Source organism: Rana temporaria, chromosome 5 (assembly GCF_905171775.1).
Source record: "Rana temporaria chromosome 5, aRanTem1.1, whole genome shotgun sequence".
In the NCBI taxonomy this organism is placed as follows: Eukaryota; Metazoa; Chordata; class Amphibia; order Anura; family Ranidae; genus Rana; species Rana temporaria.
The window spans coordinates 12,165,804-12,186,593 of record NC_053493.1 but is presented as its reverse complement, the minus strand read 5'-3'; the positions used below and the strand labels follow the sequence as shown (position 1 = coordinate 12,186,593).

Sequence of the window (20,790 nt, the reverse complement as noted above, 5' to 3'; positions counted from 1 at the left end):
TGTTCAAACAATTTTAAACAACATTCAGATGTTGATTTTAGTTTTTTTTTTCTCAATCTTTTTTATAAGGAGCAACAACGTCCTTAAATGTTAATTTTAGTTTTTTTTTATAAGGAGCAGGGCACTCTGATTCCTCCTGCATTGAATTGTACTGTAGCTGCGCAGTGCTTTACAACATAAGGTCAGACCCTACAAACTGTGCTTTATAATAGAATATATTATATATATAAACAGATATAATAGAACAAAAACTTATAGAAAATAATACAAAATATAATATAAATAAAAATATAAATAAAATAATTATGATATAATATAAATATAATCTAAAATAAATATAGTATGATATAAAAATAAATATAGTATAATATAAAATAAATATAATATGAAATAAATATAGTATAATCAAATATAATATAAAATATAGTGAAATATAATATAAAAAAATATAGTATTATATAATATAAAATAAAATAGAGAAATTAAATATATGTATAAAGTTTACTGGAAGATATGCAAGACGCTACCTGTACCTCCCTTTGAATATAAATAAAAAATATTTAAAAAATAAAATTATATATATATATATATATATATATATATATATATATATATATATATATATATATATATATATATATATATATATATATATATATGTGTGTATAATATGAAGTATAAAATAAAATAAATATAGTATAAAATAAAATAAATATAGTATAAAATAAAATAAATATAGTATAAAATAAAATAAATATAGTATAAAATAGGTTAGAAGCCTGGCGACAGGTTCTCTTTAAAGCTGACCATATTTATTATTTTTATTTAGATTTATTTTATATTGTATTTTAAACTAAACATAATATAAAATTATAATAAAATATAATGTAAAATAAATATAATACAATATAATATGAAATAAATATAGTATAATCAAATATAATATAAAAAAAATATAGTATTATATAAATATAAAATAAAATGGAGAAATTAAATATATGTATAAAGTTTACTGGAAGAGATGCAAGACGCTACCTGTACCTCCCTTTGAATATAAATAAAAAATATAAAAAAAAAAAAAAAAATATATATATATATATATATATATATATATATAATCTAAAAAATATAGGATAAAAAAATTAAATATAATATAAAATAAATGAGCAGCCTGGCGACAGGTTCTCGTTAAAGCTGACCATATTTATTATTTTTATTTAGATTTATTTTATATTATATTTTAAACAAAATATAATATAAAATTATAATAAAATATAAAATAAAATAAATATAAATAATAAAAAATAATAAATATGGTCAGCTTTAAAGAGAACCTGTCGCCAGGCTGCTCATTTCAGCAACACAATTCCTATAAGCATATATTTGCCTATCTTGGCCTGTCATTCTCCCTTTTTTTTATATATACCTTCAAAAGTCCAGAGACTGCTGCCTGGGTGCCGCCATCTTGGATGTGAGGTCAACCGACTTAGAGCTGTGTTCCCTTTGTTCCTTCCCTGGGGGGAAGGGGGTGGTGGTGGCAAAACCGCAGCCCAGCCATGTGTTTAATGCAGTCCGGCCACCCATGTGAAAGGAGTGCGATCTGTAAATGTTTTACTGATCCCATTGCGCACAATGTAATGGAGATGAACAAATGCAGAACTAATTAAAAATCCAGCCTGGCTTTGCTAATCATGACTCCTCCTGCAGATACAGTGGAGCAGTGAACGTAGCCACCCAGGGATAGGAGGTGGGGTTTGCAGCTTTACCAGGTGGGAAATAAAAAGGAATAAAAACCTGAAAAGACAAATGTAACCAACGTATCTAAAGATGGATAAACTGCAACAGATTATTTTTTATTTTTGGATACAATGTAAGATAAAGCCTCCATTATAAAGGAGCCTTTCCCGGCATCCTATTGGATGGAGACCCCGTACCAGGCCTACGGTCATTCTTCACTTGGCAGAGAGAATAATTTGCATAACTTTTGAGCTGTCACCATTGTAAACAATGGGGCAGATCCACATACATCTGCGCTGGGCGCAGCGTACCTAAGATACGCTACGCCGATGTAACTTACTTTTAGTTGGTTCGAATCCTCAACGAATCCGCGCCATAAGTTACGGCGGCGTAGCGTATCTCTCGCGACGTAAGGGGCGCGGAATTCAAATTCGGCGGGCAGGGGGCGTGTTTCATTTAAATGAAGCGCGTCCCCGCGTCGAACGAGCTGCGCATGCGCCGTCCGTAAAAACTCCCAGGGTGCATTGCTCCAAATGACGTCGCAAGGACGTCATTGGTTTCGAAGTGAACGTAAATGGCGTCCAGCCCCATTCACAGACGACTTACGCAAACGACGTAAAATTTTCAAAAATTATACGCGGGAACGACGGCCATACTTGACATTGAGTACGCCACCATATAGCAGCTTTAACTATACGCCAGAAAAAGCCGAACGGAAACGACGTAAAAAAATGCGATGGACGGTCGTACGTTCGTGGATCGTCGGAAATAGCTAATTCGCATACTCGATGCGGATTACGACGGGAACGCCACCTAGCGGACGCCGAAAAATTGCATCTTAGATCTGACGGCGTACGAAGACGTAGGCCTGTCGGATCTAGCCGAGATGCCGTTGTATCTTGTTTTGAGGATTCAAAACAAAGATACGACGCGGGAATTTTGAAATTACGCTGGCATATCAGTAGATACGCCGGCGTAATTTCTTTGTGGATCTGCCCCAATCTGTACATTTTATTTGTTTTTAATTTCGCAACGATTTGCAGAGCTCTCGGCACATTTTGTCGAAATATTTTTGTGTACAGATCTGTAAAGCTCACGTCCCAAGCTGGAGCCTCGGTGCCTCCTCTGTACATGTCATGCCAAGCGCCCCTCCCAGGGTGTGGTGTGCTGCACACATCTGTCTTGGGTTTCTAGGAGAATTATTTCATGAAATTGGTGAGCTTTGTGCGCAAAACACAATCCGGGCAGCTGGGGGAGAGGAGAGCGTCTCTGCGTATCTCGGAGGAGTCTTCATTTTGTTTAATGTGAATATATGGAGCAAGGTCTTTTGTAAAGACGGCTATGCAGTTTGCTGCTCTGCTGGAGGACTCTGCTCCTTCCTGTAACTCTCCTCTCCTGAAATACTCTGCACTACTGGAGAACTCTGCTCCTTCCTGTAACTCTCCTCCCCTAAAATACTCTGCTGGAGGACTCTGCTCCTTCCTGTAACTCTCCTCCCCTAAAATACTCTGCTGGAGGACTCTGCTCCTTCCTGTAACTCTCCTCCCCTAAAATACTCTGCTGGAGGACTCTGCTCCTTCCTGTAACTCTCCTCCCCTAAAATACTCTGCTGGAGGACTCTGCTCCTTCCTGTAACTCTCCTCCCCTAAAATACTCTGCTGGAGGACTCTGCTCCTTCCTGTAAATCTCCTCTCCTGGAATACTCTGCACTGCTGGAGGACTCTGCTCCTTCCTCTAAATCTCCTCTCCTGAATTACTCTGCGCTGCTGGAGGACTGGGAGGCAAGAGAGACCAGAGAGGGTGAACTTACCAGGATGGAGGCTGAGGCGCAGGCAGGCTGTCTGATGCTTTTTTGGGTTCAAACTTCCTGTCCAGTGCCCACACATGCCCGGGGAGTGTGGGCGGGGCAGACTCAGAAGGAGGAGGAGCAGATGAGCTCTATCTCTCCTCCTGTCTGTGCAGAGAGAGAAGGGGATGTCAGGGCCGGTGTGCGCTGAGGCTGAGCTATGTGTGAGACGAGACATAGCTCAGCTCTGCAGCCATCTACCACGGAGCTGACACAGGCACGGCTGCACAGTGGGAGGTGAGCAGCAGCCGTGACCTGTGTTAACCACTTAAGCCCCGGACCATTTTGTTGCTAAATGCCCAGGCCGGTCGTGCGACGTGGCTCCCAAACAAAATTGGCGTCCTTTTTCCCCCACAAATAGAGCTTTCTTTTGGTGGTATTTGATCACCTCTGCGGTTTTTATTTTTTGCGACAATTTTGAAAAAAATGCAATATTTTTTACTTTTTGCTATAATAAATATCCCCAAAAAACATATATAACAATTTTTTTCCCTCAGTTTAGGCCGATACGTATTCTTCTACCTATTTTTGGTAAAAAAAATCGCAATAAGCGTTTATCGGTTGGTTTGCGCAAAATTCATAGCGTTTACAAAATAGGAGATAGTTTTATTTCATTTTTATTCATTATTTTTTTTTTTTTTTACTACTAATGGCGGCGATCAGCGATTTTTTTCGTGACTGCGACATTATGGCGGACACTTCGGACAATTTTAACACATTTTTGGGACCATTGTCATTTTCACAGCAAAAAATCCATTTAAATTGCATTGTTTATTGTAAAAATGACAGTTGCAGTTTGGGAGTTAACCACAGGGGGCGCTGTAGGAGTTGGGCTTCACCTAGTGTGTGTTTACAACTGTAGGGGGGTGTGGCTGTAGGACTGACGTCATCGATCGAGTCTCCCTATAAAAGGGATCACTCGATCGATGCGCCGCCACAGTGAAGCACGGGGAAGCCGTGTTTACATACGGCTCTCCCCGTTCTTCAGCTCCGGGGCGGCTATAAACGAATAGCCGCGCCGTCGTCCCCGGATCGCTCCCCGAGGTAAGCCGCACGCAGCGGGGGGGGGGGGGGGGGACCCCCGACCCGCTAGAAGGCAGGGACGTATATATACGCCCATCTGCCTGTACGTGCCATTCTGTGGACGTAAATAGGCGTGCGGCGGGCGTTAAGTGGTTAACAGAGCTCCAGCAGGCATCTGCAAAAACAGCATTTGGTAGTGGCGGCCGGTGGCTGTGCATAGTGTCACCAGCCCCGGGGGGGAAATTGCCCCCGCCCCCCCCTGCCCCCCCTCGACTGGTGGGAAGGGTTTAATTTGGTGTCTTCTATCTGCCTGGAGCGTAAAAAAAAAAAGAGCTTTTGCGCTTTTTTAAAATAATAAAAATTGTAAAATGTATTTCAATACAGTCCGTAGTTATTCAGCTCTATTTGGTTGGCCGGGTTTTATTGGTTTTAACCGCGGCATTGGATGGCGAGCTCCTGAACTAGAATAAAAAAATAAAAAAAACCTGTTCTTGGTTTGAACTCCTGACCCGCCAGACGCTGTTTCTTTGCATGCTCCCGGCCCGTCCAGAAGGAAGAATTGGTTTAGCAGAAAAGCTGGCAAGCCGAGCTCAGAAGTCATGTAAGGATTAAGTCAGATTTGTGAGAAAAAAGGGCTCCTTTTTAAAACAAAAAAAAAAGGGCCGCAGCCAAAGCCAAGACTGCAGGCTGAGGAATGCGATATTTCAGCAGAGCTGTCATGGAGTGACACTGGAATTCAGCATCACTCACCTGGCCCGGGTTCTTCCCTTACTGAGCGCCAGCGATGGGAGAGAGGCAGGCGATGGACACGGCCTTCCCGTCAGTCTTTATCCCAACTGTGTAAATGGGCTTTCTGGGCCAAGAGGCAACTCCCAGCAGCTCGGGGAGAAGCCGTCATTGTGAAGTATTGCGTTCTGTGGTTGTAAAGACAGACTATTGCCAGGGCCGGCCTTAGGTGTTCAGGCGCCCTGTGCAAGCTAATCCTGTGGCACCTCCCCCCATCTTCACCCCTTGCCCCCTGGTCACCTAAACATACACAAAGAGGACCCCTTTACATTACACAGCACCCTGCATCACTGGACCCCTTTACATTACACAGCACCCTGCACCTCTGGACCCCTTTACATTACACAGCACCCTGCATCACTGGACCCCTTTACATTACACAGCACCCTGCATCACTGGACCCCTTTACATTACACAGCACCCTGCATCACTGGACCCCTTTACATTACACAGCACCCTGCACCACTGGACCCCTTTACATAGCACCCTGCATCACTGGACCCCCTTACATTACACAGCACCCTGCATCACTGGACCCCTTTACATTACACAGCACCCTGCATCACTGGACCCCTTTACATTACACAGCGCCCTGCATCACTGACCCCCTTTACATTACACAGCACCCTGCATCACTGGACCCCTTTACATTACACAACACCCTGCATCACTGGACCCCTTTACATTACACAGCACCCTGCATCACTGGACCCCTTTACATTACACAGCACCCTGCATCACTGGACCCCCTTACATTACACAGCACCCTGCATCACTGGACCCCTTTACATTACACAGCACCCTGCATCACTGGACCCCTTTACATTACACAGAACCCTGCAGCTCTGGACCCCCTGCATGTTACACAGACCCCTTTCAGTGCAGACCCCCTTCAGTGTATCCACCCCTTCAATGCAGATCCCCCCATTCAGAGTAGCCCCCCCCGTTGCTGGTCTGACACCCCCCAAGTGTGTGGTACGACCCCAAACCCCCCTAGTACGCCTCTGGATGGCCGCACGTTGCCCATGGCGCCCTGTGTGGCCGCACAGCTCGCACACCCCAAAGGCCGTGAGACCCTAGAGTCCACTGGGGCACAAGTCATGCCTAGAGTCTGCTGGACAGTGTTGCCAACCGTCCGTATTGTTACGGACAGTCCGTAAAAAAAGGACACTTTTTTTTTCCCCCGTTCGTAAATGTCCGTGGTTGCGGGAATGTGCCAGTAAAAAAAGCAGAGATCGGTTCGGCTTGGAACTGCGCATGGAGATTGGAGGCAGGGGGTGATTGGAGGCAGGGGGTGATGGTTGCTGCGGTGGCACCGCAGAGGGGGATGGAGGCAGGGGGAGATTGGAGGCAGGGGGTGTTATTGGCAGGGGGTGATTGGAGGCAGGGGGTGTTGGTGGCACCGCAGAGGGGGATGGTGGACCACAGAGGGTGGGGGGATGGAGACCGGGGTTGTTGGTGGCACCGCATAGGAGGGATAGAGGCAGGGGGCGATTGGAGGCAGGGGGTGATTGGAGGCACTGCAGAGGGGGATGGAGGCAGGGGGATATTGGAGGCAGGGGGTGTTATTGGCAGGGGGTGATTGGAGGCAGGGGGTGTTGGTGGCACCGCAGAGGGGGATGGTGGACCACAGAGGGTGGGGGATGGAGACCGGGGTTGTTGGTGGCACCGCAGAGGGGGGATAGAGGCAGGGGGCGATTGGAGGCAGGGGGTGATTGGAGGCACTGCAGAGGGGGATGGTGGCATCGCAGAGGGTGGGGATGGAGACAGGGGTTGTTGGTGGCACCGCAGAGAGGGATGGAGGCAGGGGGAGATTGGAGGCAGGGGGAGATTGTGGCACCGCAGAGGGGGGTGAAGGCAGGGGGTGTTGGTGGTAGAGGGGGATGGAGGCAGGGGGTGATGTGACTAAATAATTATATCGAAAATAACAAAAATATTTTTTTTTACCTTAATATCTTCCTTAAATTACATTGCTATTTGCCTAGTGTACTTGTTCGTAGCCTAAGTACTAAAATTTGCACCTAAAAAATTTCTTTAGTAACTTTTGTGAAATGCCAGTAAAAACATGGCTGTGCCAGTAAATTTTGGGTGTCGTGCCAGTAAATTTCAATCTGGTAGGTTGGCAAGACTGCTGCTGGACCACAAATGATGACCATTTATAGAGCCTACTAGACCAGAAATTTATTTTATGCTCATTTGTAGAACCCACTGGGCCACAAAACTATGCCAATCATGTCTAAAGCCTACTGGGCCAAAAAAAATTACAATCTCTAGAATCTACTGGACCAGAAACTTATGCCGGTCACCCCAATATATGGCCCAGGCTCTAGGAATGATCAGCATAAATTGTGTCCCAGTTGTAGCTAATATGATATGAATTGTAGCTTTAGTGGGGTCTAGGGATGATCAACATCATTTGTAGCCTAGTGGGCTCTAGGAACGATCATCCCTAGACCCCACTAGGGCAATTTTTTTTTATACAAAGCATCCCTAGAGCCCGCTATGGTCCAGTAGACTCTAGGGATGATTATCATTTGTGGTCCAGTGAACTCTAGGGATGATCATCATAATTTGTGGTGCAGCGGACTCTAGGGATGAACAGTAAAAATTGTAGTTCCAGTGGGGTCTAGGGAAGATCGCAATAATCTGTGGCCCAGCAAATTTTAGGAAAGATCATTCCTAGATCCAACTGGGGCAAAAATGTATATCGAGCCCTGTGGTATAGGTGGGCTCTAGGAATGATCAGCATAAATTGTGTCCCAGTTGTAGCTAATATGATATGAATTGTAGCATCAGTGGGGTCTAGGGATGATAAACATCATTTGTAGCCTTAGGGTTGCAATCCTGTTGTTTTATGGATTTGATGTCATTGCTATATTCTGTGCACACTTGGAAATGTTGGCGCACATTCACATACTTCTGCTCTAAGATGGAAATCTTGGAGGCTGGGTCCACTTTAAGTACCTTCATATAAAAAAATAAAAAGAAGAAACCTCTTTCCATCAAGACCTGTCGTAGTTAAGCTCCGTAGCCTATAGAAGAGAAACCTTTCTTCAAAGAGTGTGATGAGACTAGTCAGCAGTGAGACCGGTGACAGGTCCTGGATACGTATGAAAGGATTGAGCGCCAAGTCCATCAACTCTTCCCTCGTAGCCGGGATGACGAGGTGGATGGATTTTTGGAAGTGGCTTTCACATACACCTAATACTCTGCTAACAGCTGATAAGATGGAATACTCTGATTTGAATTGTCCCAGACAGAAGAACAAGAATATATCACCAATCATTTTTGGCCCATCTCCACCAGGTTCTTTATAATGCCTTCCCAACATCTTGATGGCCCTCCATAAGATATAATATTTTTTTTTATTAATCTCTTGCCTGGTAGGATCTTTCATTGTGGTCATTAGGATTTTTTTTTCTATGCCATATTTTTTTTTTTCATTCTCTCGTGCCTGATTTGTGAACGCTGATCCTGTGACACGGACTTGGTTACCCCTTCCAAGATGGTTGGGCACACGCCAGTTTGAGAAATGCCCTATTGTTACCATGCCAGAGACTAGATGGGATACAGTACAGCTTCATTGGAATCCGCTTGCCAGAGGGAAGGGAATATTACACCAACCAACTAATTGGAGGGGGTCAACGAGACGACCCTAGTTCAGTCAGCCGTGAACCCCCCCACCTGCCTCTCAGCCATCCAATCCTGCCGTCTTTATTGATTTGGTAGTATTACTTCACCGCAGACAAATTGGCAGTGGCACTGTGCCTTTTTTATTAGCAGTGTGACAAATTAATAACTTGTTTTTCTTTCTGTAGCTGACTGGACCGTCTTTTAAATGTAGTATTTTATCAGATAAAGGGTTTTTAATATATTTAATATACATTATGATTTTTATAAATTTTTTGCTTGAACTTCTGCTCCTGGATTGGGAAGGTGGGGCGATTTTGGCACACTTTAATTTCAGGTCTTACTATTATTATTATTATTATTATTATTATTTTAGTGATTTTTTTTTTTGGTATATGCAGTGTATATATACACACACACACACACACACACACACACACACACACACACACACACACACACACACACACATACATACATACATACATACATACATACATACATACATTTTATAATATATATATATATTGGGATTTTTTTTTTGGCTTGTCATTTTTGGTTTTTGTTTTTTGTTTTTTTTATCTATTCAACCTTGGCCCCAAATGTTGCCATGTGGGCTGCCTAGGCAAAATTGGTGGATAAAAAAATGTTCTAACAAAGCCACAATGGCTGCCACTCCCTATGCACTTAGAAGGAACATTTCTTAAAAAGTTAAAAAAACAAGGGGGGGGGGATTTCTTTTTGTAACCCTCAAGCCATTTTTAAGACTAGTTTTCATATTCTTTATGACCCTCCTAGGTGAACATTATTACTTAAAAATGGAGATGTAGGGTAAGAATGGTAGGGTAGGGTAAGGATGGAGATGTAGAGTAGGGCAAGAATGGAGATGTAGGGTAGGCTAATGGAGATGTAGGGTAAGAATGGAGATGTAGGGTAGGGCAAGAATGTAGATGTTGGATAGGCTAATGAAGATGTAGGGTAGGGTAAGAATGGAGATGTTGGGTAGGGTAAGAATGGAGATATAGGATAGGGTAAGAATGGAGAAGTTGGTCATGGTAGGGTAGGTAACAATGGAGATGTAGGGTAGGGTAAGAATGGAGATGTAGGGTATTATAGGGTAGAGTAAGAATGGAGAAGTAGGTCAGGGTAGGGTAAGAATGGAAATGTAGGGTAGGGTAAGAATGGAGATGTAGGGTAGGGTAAGAATGGAGATGTAGGGTATGGTAGGGTAGAGTAAGAATGGAGAAGTAGGTCAGGGTAGGGTAAGAATGGAAATGTAGGGTAAGGTAAGAATGGAGATGTAGGGTAGGGTAAGAATGGAGATGTAGGGTAGGGTAAAAATGGAGATGTAGGGTAGGGTAAGAATGGAGATGTAGGGTAGGGTAGGGTAAGAATGGAGATGTAGGGTAGGGTAGGAATGGAGATGTAGGGTAGGGTAGGAATGGAGGTGTAGGGTAGGGTAGGAATGGAGATGTAGGGTAGGCCAAGAATGGAGATGTAGGGTAGGGTAGGGTAAGAATGGAGATGTAGGGTAGGGTAAGAATTGAGATGTAGGGTAGGGTAAGAATTGAGATGTAGGGTAGGGTAAGAATTGAGATGTAGGGTAGGGTAAGAATGGAGATGTAGGGTAGGGTAAGAATGGAGATGTAGGGTAGGGTAAGAATGGAGATGTATGGTGGGGTAAGAATGGAGAGGGTAGGGTAGAGTGGGTCCCTACATACTGCCAGCCAGCTGATTGGTCCAATGACCTCACAATAAAAAGTTTCAATCAGCTGGCTGGTAGTATGTAGGGACCCACTCTAACCTACCCTCTCCATTCTTACCCTACATCTCCATTCTTACCCCACCCTACCCTACATCTCCATTCTTACCCTACCCTACATCTCCATTCTTACCCTACATCTCCATTCTTACCCTACCCTACATCTCCATTCTTACCCTACCCTACATCTCCATTCTTACCCTACCCTACCCTACATCTCCATTCTTACCCTACCCTACCCTACATCTCCATTCTTACCCTACCCTACATCTCCATTCTTACCCTACCCTACATCTCCATTCTTACCCTACCCTACATCTCCATTCTTACCCTACATCTCCATTCTTACCCTACATCTCCATTCTTACCCTACATCTCCATTCAAACTGACAGAAGAAAATTATAACAGTAAAACCCGAAGGGGTAAAAGGTTTGTCGTATGGTCCAATGACCTCACAATAAAAAGTTTCATACGACAAACCTTTTACCCCTTCGGGTTTTATTGTTATAATTTTCTTCTGTCAGTTTGAATGGAGATGTAGGGTAAGAATGGAGATGTAGGGTAGGGCAAGAATGGAGATGTAGGGTAGGGCAAGAATGGAGATGTAGGGTAGGGCAAGAATGGAGATGTAGGGTAGGGCAAGAATGGAGATGTAGGGTAGGGCAGGGTAAGAATGGAGAGGTAGGGTAGGGTAAGAATGGAGATGTAGGGTAGGGCAGGGTAAGAATGGAGAGGTAGGGTAGGGTAAGAATGGAGATGTAGGGTAGGGTGGGGTAAGAATGGAGATGTAGGGTAAGAATGGCGAGGGTAGGGTACAGTGGGTCCCTACATACTGCCAGCCAGCTGATTGAAACTTTTTTTATTGTGAAGTCATTGGACCATACAACAAACCCTTTACCCCTTCGGTTTTTATTGTTATAATTTTCTTCTGTCAGTTTGAATGTTTTTTTTTTTAGATGTTTTAATATATATTTTAATTGCCTTATGTATGTTGCGATCTTGTATCGAGTTGCTGTTTGGTCAGCTTGCATTAATTATATCACTTGGATGATCCATATACAGCTGTGGTTAATTACATGTTATATGATTTGTACTCTACATAACTCTAATCCCTGTAAAAAAAAAAAAAAAAAAATTGGCGTGAATAAAGTTTTAAATATTTTAAAAGTACATTTTTTTTTTCCTGCTTTATGCCATCAATTAGTGTAGGGGCCCGTTATCCTTGATTTGTAATATTTTTTTTTTTTTTATACATTTTGGTGCTTTTCATATGGGCCCTCAACATGCATCTAGAGACCCAAAACCATACTAGACTTATTAATTTGCCAATTCATCACACGTGTATTTACACGTATATGCTGTGGGGTGCTGAAGGGTCAGGTGGTGGTGTTTACCACGTTGCATCTTTGTGGTCTTGAGCGTTGTTGCCTTTATTTTTCTTGCACCTCCAGACCCCACTTGAACATTGGGGCAGTTGGCGGGCTCCAGCCTTCCCCCTACTCTAAGGGGTGACCTATAGCATGAGAAGATACTGCTATAGTATACGCTCTGCTAGGTTTGGCACACTGTAGCCTCCATTTTTAATGGGCCCATATTATAAATTGCAGGTCATGGTGTGGAAGCTGCAGTGCTTCATGGACTTGTAGACCAACCTTAAAAATCAATAGCTGGACTTTTCCCTCATCCCCTGAAGCATGCCTAGTAATACTTTTCATGTATATAAAGGCAAAGTACAGAAAAATACTTGGTGATCTTGCCAATCACATTCATGAAGACCCTCTTCCTTTCTGGCCATGCTAAAATGGAAGCAGATCATCCTAGTGTGGTCAGTTTACACCCTGGAGGTATGGGACACCATGTCAACAAATGGCATTCCTATTCTTTTATTCCAGTAAAATCGATCGGCACAACCCACTGGTGTAGAGTGTGAAATTATGTGTATAAACAATACGTTATTAAAAAAAAAACTCCTAAGGGGCAGATTCACATAGAATCCGCGGCGGCGTAGTGTAAGCCATTTACACTACGCCGCCACAACTTACTGGAGCAAGTGCCGTAATCTCCAAGCACTTGCTCCGTAATTTGCGGCGGCGTAGTGTAAATGGCCCGGCGCATGGCCGCGTAATTCAAAGGGGGCGGCTTGTATTTAAATTAGGCGCGCCCCCGCCGGCCGTAAAAATAGCCCAGTGCACATGCTCCAGCTCATGACGGAAAACGTCAATGAAGCCGACGTGAGCGTCATTGACGTAAAGTCCTATTCGTGAACGACTTAGTAAAACGACGTAAACGACAGAAAAAGACGACGCTGACCCGACGCCATACTTAACATGGCATACGGCGGACTGACGTAAGGTTACCCCTCATATAGCAGGGGTAACCTTATGCTTACAGAAACTACGTAAACGACGACGAGGCGGCGCAAAATCGTTCGGGAATCGGCGTATCAGGCTCATTTGCATAGTCAAATGAGAAATCAACGTAAACGCCACCTAGCGGCCAGAGTAGAATTACATCTAAGATCCGACGGTGTAAGTGACTTGGGCTCCATTCACACCTAGGCGTTTTAACGCCTGAAGCCCGACGCTATTGCAGCCTAAAATACGCTGGAGGGGTGATTTAACATTGTTCTCTATGGAGATGGTTCACATCTCCACGCCGAACGCCAAAACGTTGTACGCCTGAAGCTCAATACAAGTCCCTGACCCTTTTTGTTCAGGTGGCTTCGGCGTTCAGCATGGCCGACAATGTGTAAATCACCCCTCCAGTAAAAAACGCTGCGTTTTGTCGTGGCAAATCGCGGTAAAAAACGCCGCAATTTGTCGCGGCAAATCGCGGTACAAAACACTGCGCTAAGGTATGAATGCAGCCTTACACCTGTCGGATCTACGCCGTATCTATGCGTAAATGATTCTAGGAATCAGACGCATAGATACCCGGGGCCAAAAACAGAGCTACGACGGAGTTTCCTGAGATACACCGTCGTATCTCTTTTGAGAATCTGGCCCCTAGTAATTATAATTACATACAATGTGCAAAAAAAGTATATCAAGTGCAAGATGGCAGCAACCAGATGAAATGGTTTTATTCATCACTGAAAAATGTGTTCACTTCACACTATTCAAATATAAGCGGGGTGACGTCACCAACAGACTCCTCCCCCCTACTTGTGATTTTGTGTGTACTGCTTTTTATTGGAGGAATATATTATTGCAACAGAGAGCACTAGATCCGATTTGTTTTTGTCCCCATTATATACCCGATGTCCTTTGAGGGAGACTTGAGACCGGTGAAACGGGTCAGATTGTAAGGTGAGCGGCACATTAGTGGAGGAGAGCACCATCAATTTTGGATATATTTGTGCACTGATTCGGTTGAAGATTGAATCCTTGATGTCGCCCGTTGATTTTTGCAATCGTTTGATATTGGGACTATAGACATATTTTTCATTGTGTCACAATTTTAGTTTGAAATGTATCCTAGTAGCACAGCACTGTGTTGATATTGTATTCCTGTTCTTTTAGTCAAGGTTGTAATGGACAGGGGTGACCGGTGTGTCGGCAACACCTTGAATGATGGCAGCTCTAGGACCTGTGATGTTGGCAGTACCGTTGCTCAGTTTCCGCTGCTCCCTTCGCCCCTCTCAGTCCTTCACAGTTTGAGTAACAGTGGTTGTGGGACATGTGCTCCGCCCTGTGTGTTTCGTCGCATTTGACGTATGGGGCAGGGAAGTGATCAGGAGACCACCAACAACCTTCAACCCTCGAAAATATGGGTTTTTCAATGGTTTATTTATTTTTTAAATAGAAGGCATGTTTTATAAAAAGCTCTACAGTTTGCAATGGTGAATTTAATAGCCTTTGGCTATATGGATACTTGAAGGTGATGGAGGGCTCTGTAGATGGTGCGGAGGCTGTCATGTGACATTACCAGGCTCCTCTCCTCCTTATTTTTATTTTTTTGCATTCTATTAAGTAGTGCTGTATGTTTTCTGAGGCTTTCTTTTGAAGGTGCTTTATAAATTATCCCAGAAGTATTGTTTTGATTCCAATCAGGATCTTCCTTGGGAGATCATCGACCTTCTGTCCTGTCCCGGTGGCAAGTTGTCACTGGGACCAAAGGGAGGGGGGTAATATCCCCACTCTCAGAACCCCAGAATTAAAACAAAAAAATATACCGTATTTGCCGGCGTATAAGACGACTGGGCGTATAAGACGACCCCCTATTTTTCCAGGAAAAATGTTGGTTTTGGTGATATACTCGCCGAATAAGACTACCCCCTTTTTACTAGTCTGTCTGGAAGCTGAGGGGTAGCCAGAACAACAGCTGACAGGAACAACCACTGACAGAAACAACCGCTGACAGAAACAGGCATTTTTCAAATCTCACTGTGCCATTACATTACATGCCCCACTGTGCCGTGCCATTACATGCCCCACTGTGCCGTGCCATTACATGCCCCACTGTGCCGTGCCATTACATGCCCCACTGTGCCGTGCCATTACATGCCCCACTGTGCCTTGCCATTACATGCCCCACTGTGCCTTGCCATTACATGCCCCACTGTGCTTTGCCATTACATGCCCCACTGTGCCATGCCATTACATGCCCCACTGTGCCATTCCATGCCCCCACTGTGCCATTCCATGCCCCCACTGTGCCATTCCATGCCCCCACTGTGCCATTCCATGCCCCCATTGTCCATCACATGCCTCTATTGTGCCATTCCATGCCCCCACTGTCTATCACATGCCTCCACTGTGCCGGCCAAGACGATCTCCCTACCTTTTTTTTTGCTGCGGACATCCATGTTTCAGGCTGCGGGCATCCATGATTCAAAAGCCACGCCTCCTCCTCAGACTGTTCCGTGATAGGCGGAACACTAATTTTCCCAGCGGGCCTCTGTTCAGTGTTCCGCCTTTCACGGGCGTCCTCTCGTCCGAGGATGAGAAGGCATCCGTGATAGGCGGAACACTGAACAGAGGCCCGCTGGGAAAATGAGTGTTCCGCCTATCACAGAACAGTCTGAGGAGGAGGCGCGGCTTTTAAATCATGGATGCCCGCAGCCTGAAACTTGGATGTCCGCAGCCTGACGGAGACAGATCCGGCGTATAAGACGACCCCCGACTTTGGATTCACTTTTTTACATCCAAAAGGTCGTCTTATACGCCGGCAAATACGGTAATGGGTAAAAATAAAATAAGATGTTTTGTGTTGCAATATAAATTCTAAACGGTTTTACACAGATCTCTGTCCAAATCCCTTCTAAACATTTTTATATATTTTTTTCTCTTTCAGGCTGACAGGGAATGAACCTTTGACAATTCTCTCTCTGACCTCAGAACCAGAGGGAGCGGCAGAGAAAGCCCACTACAAAATCTGTGACCGCCTCAAACTTGAGCGCAAGCAACGCAGGATGTGCCGGAGAGACCCGGGGGTAGCGGAGACCCTCTTGGAGGCGATTAGCATGAGCGCTCAAGAGTGCGAGTACCAATTCCACTTCGAGCGCTGGAACTGTACTTTGGAGGGACGATACAGGGACAGCCTACTTAATCGAGGTACGTCCGCCATGGAATTATTTTACAATTTTGTTCAGTAAAAAATCTGATGGTCAAAGATTAAAGGGTATTGCCTTACTAAAAATATTTAAAGTGTAGCGGTAGGTACCATGGGCCAGATTCAGGTACAAATGCGTTACGCTGCGGCGGCGTAACGTATCCCATTTACGTTACACCGCCGCAGGTTTACAGCGTAAGTGCCTGAATCACAAAGCTCTTACCTGTAAACTTGCGGCGGTGTAACGTATATCCGCTCGGCGCAAGCCCGCCTAATTCAAATGGGGCGGGCACCATTTAAATTGGGCGCGTTCCCGCGCCGAACGTACTGCGCATGCTCCGTCCGTCAAATTACCCGACATGCATTGCGCTAAATGACGTCGCAAGGACGTCATTGGTTTCGACGTTAACGTAAATGGCGTCCAGCGCCATTCACGGACGACTTACGCAAACAACGTGAATTTTAAAATTTCGGCGCGGGAACGACGCCCATACTTAACATTGGCTAGGCCACCTAGAGGGCAGCCTTAGTTTTACGCGGCGTATCTCGACGGAAACAACGTAAATTTAGAGCGACGGGTAGAGCGTACGTTCGTGAATCGCCGTAACTAGTCATTTGCATATTCTACGCCGACCACAATGTAATCGCCACCTAGCGGCCGGCCTAGAATTGCATCCAAAGATCCGATGGTGTAAGTCAATTACACCTGTCGGATCTTAGGGCTAGCTATGCGTAACTGATTCTATGAATCAGCCGCATAGTTACGATGGGCGCATCACAGAGATACAACGGCATATCAGGAGATACGCCGTCGTATCTCTTTTGTGAATCTGGGCCCATCATCCTATATTTAGAGAGGGTGAGAGGGTCGGGTAAACGGGGGCTAGTCCAAAGTATTGCCCTATAACGCCTGTGGTGTTTGAAGGACTATGTGGGTACCCAGAAATTGAAACTGAAAAATTGAAAAGGTTTTGATAACTAATTCAGTAGATTTATTAACCACTTAAGACCCGGACCAATATGCAGGTAAAGGACCAGGCCCCTTTTTGCGATTCGGCACTGCGTTGCTTTAACAGACAATTGCGCGGTCGTGCGACGTGGCTCCCAAACAAAATTGGCGTCCTTTTTCCCCCCACAAATAGAGCTTTCTTTTGGTGGTATTTGATCACCTCTGCGATTTTTTATTTTTTGCGCTATAAACAAAAATAGAGCAACATTTTTGAAAAAAATGCAATATTTTTTACTTTTTGCTATAATAAATATCCCCCAAAAAAAGATATATATATATATATTTTTTTTCCTCAGTTTAGGCCGATACGTATTCTTCTACATATTTTTGGTAAAAAAAAATCGCAATAAGCGTTTAACGATTGGTTTGAGCAAAATTTATAGCGTTTACAAAATAGGGGATAGTTTTATGGCATTTTTATTAATTTTTTTTTTTTTTAATACTAATGGCGGCGACCAGCGATTTTTTTTTTTTTCATGACTGCGACATTATGGCGGACACATCGGACAATTTTCACAGCAAAAACTGCTATAAAAATGCATTGATTATTGTGAAAATGACAATTGCAGTTTGTGAGTTAACCCCTACAGCGCCCCCTAGTGGTTAAGTGTGACCTCGTTTGTTTCTAACACTAGGGGGCGGGGCTGGACTTGTGACGTCACTGATCGTCTTTCCCTATATCAGGGAACAGACTATCAGTGACACTGCCACTGTGAAGAACGGGGAAGGTGTGTTTACACTCCCCTCTCCCCGTTCTTCAGCTCCTGTGACTGATCGCGGTACTCCGGCGGCGATCGGGTCCGCGGGTCACGGAGCTTCGGACCGGGTCTCGGGCGCGCGCCCGCGACCCACGGCTGGGCACTTAAAGAGGACATACAGGTACGTGATTGTGCCCAGCCGTGCCATTCTGCCGACCTATTTTGGCGTTAGGCGGTCCTTTATATAAAAGACCAAAACAACAAGACAATAGAATTGTAAGTAGTTGTGTTTTAAAATTAACACTTGCGCATAGAACCCAACTGGTGGGTGGGAGCACAGATGTAGGTATAGACGTGGTCCTCTACATGTTTCGCGACATGTCGCTTCTTCAGCAGGAGTCAACCAAAACATCTAAAGAGTTTGGGCCAGATTCAGCGAGAACTTATGCCGACGTATCTGTTGATACGGCGCGTAAGTTCTAGGATGCGCCGTTGTATCTATGCGCCGTATTCTTGAAACCAGATATGGCTGAATTCTGGCTCCATCCGACCGACGTAAGTCTCCTACTCCGTCGTATCTTGGGTGCATATTTACGCTGCCCGCTAGGGGCGCTTCCATTGATTTACGCGTCGAATATGTAAATTACCTAGATACGCTGATTCACAAACGTACTTGCGCCCATCGCAGTAAGCTACACCGTTTACGTAAGGCGTACGTCCGGTGTATACTTATCCCTCATAAAGCAGGGGTAAGTCATGTTAGGGTATGGACGTCGGAACATCCGTCGGATTTTACGTCGTTTGTGTAAGTCGTACGTGAATGGGGCTGGGCGGTGGGCGTAGGTTACGCTCACGCCGTACGCATTGAGCCGTCGTTTCTTAGGGAGTATATGCGACGTGATTCTGAGCATGCGTGCGCATGCGCCGTTCGTTCGGCCATTCATTTACATGGGGTCACGGTTGATTTTAATACAACACGCCCACTACCTAATTTGAATTAGGCGGGCTTACGCCGGCCCATTTACGATACGCCGCCGTAACTTAGGGAGCAAGTGCTTTGTGAATAATGGTCTTGCCTCTCAGAGTTACGTCGGCGAGGCGCGTATGAGATGTGCTACGCACGCTCATCGATACGCCGAGCTACAATTTTCCCAGAGAACGCTGTCCAAGATGGAAATTTCCCTTCACTTTGTAGAAGTTTTTGTTAATTCCCACTGCATCTCCAGGACTGAAAGTTTAGGAAATCCTTCCCAATGGGACAGATGGCAAAAAAAACAGACCATTCCTCTTCCTCCAAAACTGGAAGAGTTTTTTAAAGATAATGCTTTGGCTTTAGTGTTTGTTTTTCATTGAAATTATATTTGTAAAGGAATTCCTGAGAAGTATATTATGGATTTCCACTATGCTGAGATGGGTATTGTGGGTTGTCCATGATCTCCGCGTGGGCGGTGCAAGAGTCGGCATGAGAAATTTCTCTTTGAACTGCATGCAATGAGTCGGGGGGTCAATAATAATTTTGCAAAATGGTGGCTGTAGATTTGTATGATTACCCCATGGCTCAGTTTCTGCTGTCGATTTTTAGCTTCGGTCCTTCAAAAACATAAATTTTTTGGCTTTTGTATTGGATGTGGAATCACTTAAAATATATATATTTTTTTTATTCTTTATGGAAGAAAATCACCACCCACGAGGGGAGGATTTAGGAATTTGCAGATGGAGTTGTTGACTTAATCAGGTTCTGTGATGGGATTGGTCAGTCAGACATGTACGCAGCTGAAATGAAATGTGATATACATGACGGGGTGGAAGTTACTACCAGAAAGGAAAAGGTTTAAAGGGGTTGTATGGCTTTGTTTAAAAAATAAATAAAAAAATAACAAACCTGTTATACTTACCTCCACTGTGCAGTTAGTTTTGCAGAATGGCCCCGATCCTCGTCTTCTGGAGTCCCTCTGTGGCTGTCTCGGGTCCTCCCCGCAAGCGCTAACCCCCTTCAAGGGAAGCTCTCTCCCAAGGGGGTTAGCTTGCGGGCGCGCTCCCGTGATACAGCAGGCGGCTATAGCCGATGACTGTATCACTCTGCCCTGGCGTGCTGCGTCATTTCATGTGATTGACAGCAGCGCTAGCCAATGGAAGGCTCCCCGCCCACAGAATAGAGATGCAGAAGGGTCTCAAATTTCACGTCGCGGGAGCGGCGGCTATACTTTAGCATTGGCTGCCCCTACTATTAGAAGGGGCAGCCTTGCGCTAAAGTTGCCGTACGGAAACTCCGTACCTGGCTTGCGCGGGGCCCGCGCAAGTTTGTGAATCAGTTGGTAGTATGCAATTTGCATACTACACGCTGATCACAATGGGAGCGCCCCCTAGCGGCACACGCAAGAATGCAGCCTAAAATCTGCGAGGCATAAGAGCCTTATGCCGCGCAGATTTTAGGCTGCAGTCGGTGTAACGAGGTTCCTGAATCAGGAGCACTCGTTACACCGGAGCAAGTAAGCAATTGCGCCGTGTAACTTATGGTTACACGGGCGCAATTGCTTTTTGAATCTGGGCCATTGGCATCAATGGAGAAGGCAAAATTGCAATGAATTTCTTCTTTCTTTTTATAGGTCCACTGGGCTTTAAATGGCTACTGGGGGTAGGAAAAGCTTGTTTTCAACTGTCCTGAACCTTTTCCCTGAATCGTCTCCACCCAAAAAGCCCCTCTTTTTTTTTTTTTCTTTTTTTTTTAACCAGTAAGACTGTGGG

The 20,790-nt window shown here is 44.6% G+C and overlaps 1 protein-coding gene across 1 annotated transcript in view; it reads left to right on the top strand.

Annotated features, from left to right (window-relative positions):
* The window catches only part of WNT9A (Wnt family member 9A), a 154,444-nt gene that overhangs the window by 98,689 nt on the left and 34,965 nt on the right, over positions 1-20,790 (top strand). The window contains exon 2 of the mRNA XM_040352183.1: positions 16,081-16,340. Within this exon, the coding sequence (XP_040208117.1) occupies positions 16,081-16,340 (260 nt within the window). The remainder of the gene's footprint in view (positions 1-16,080; positions 16,341-20,790) is intronic.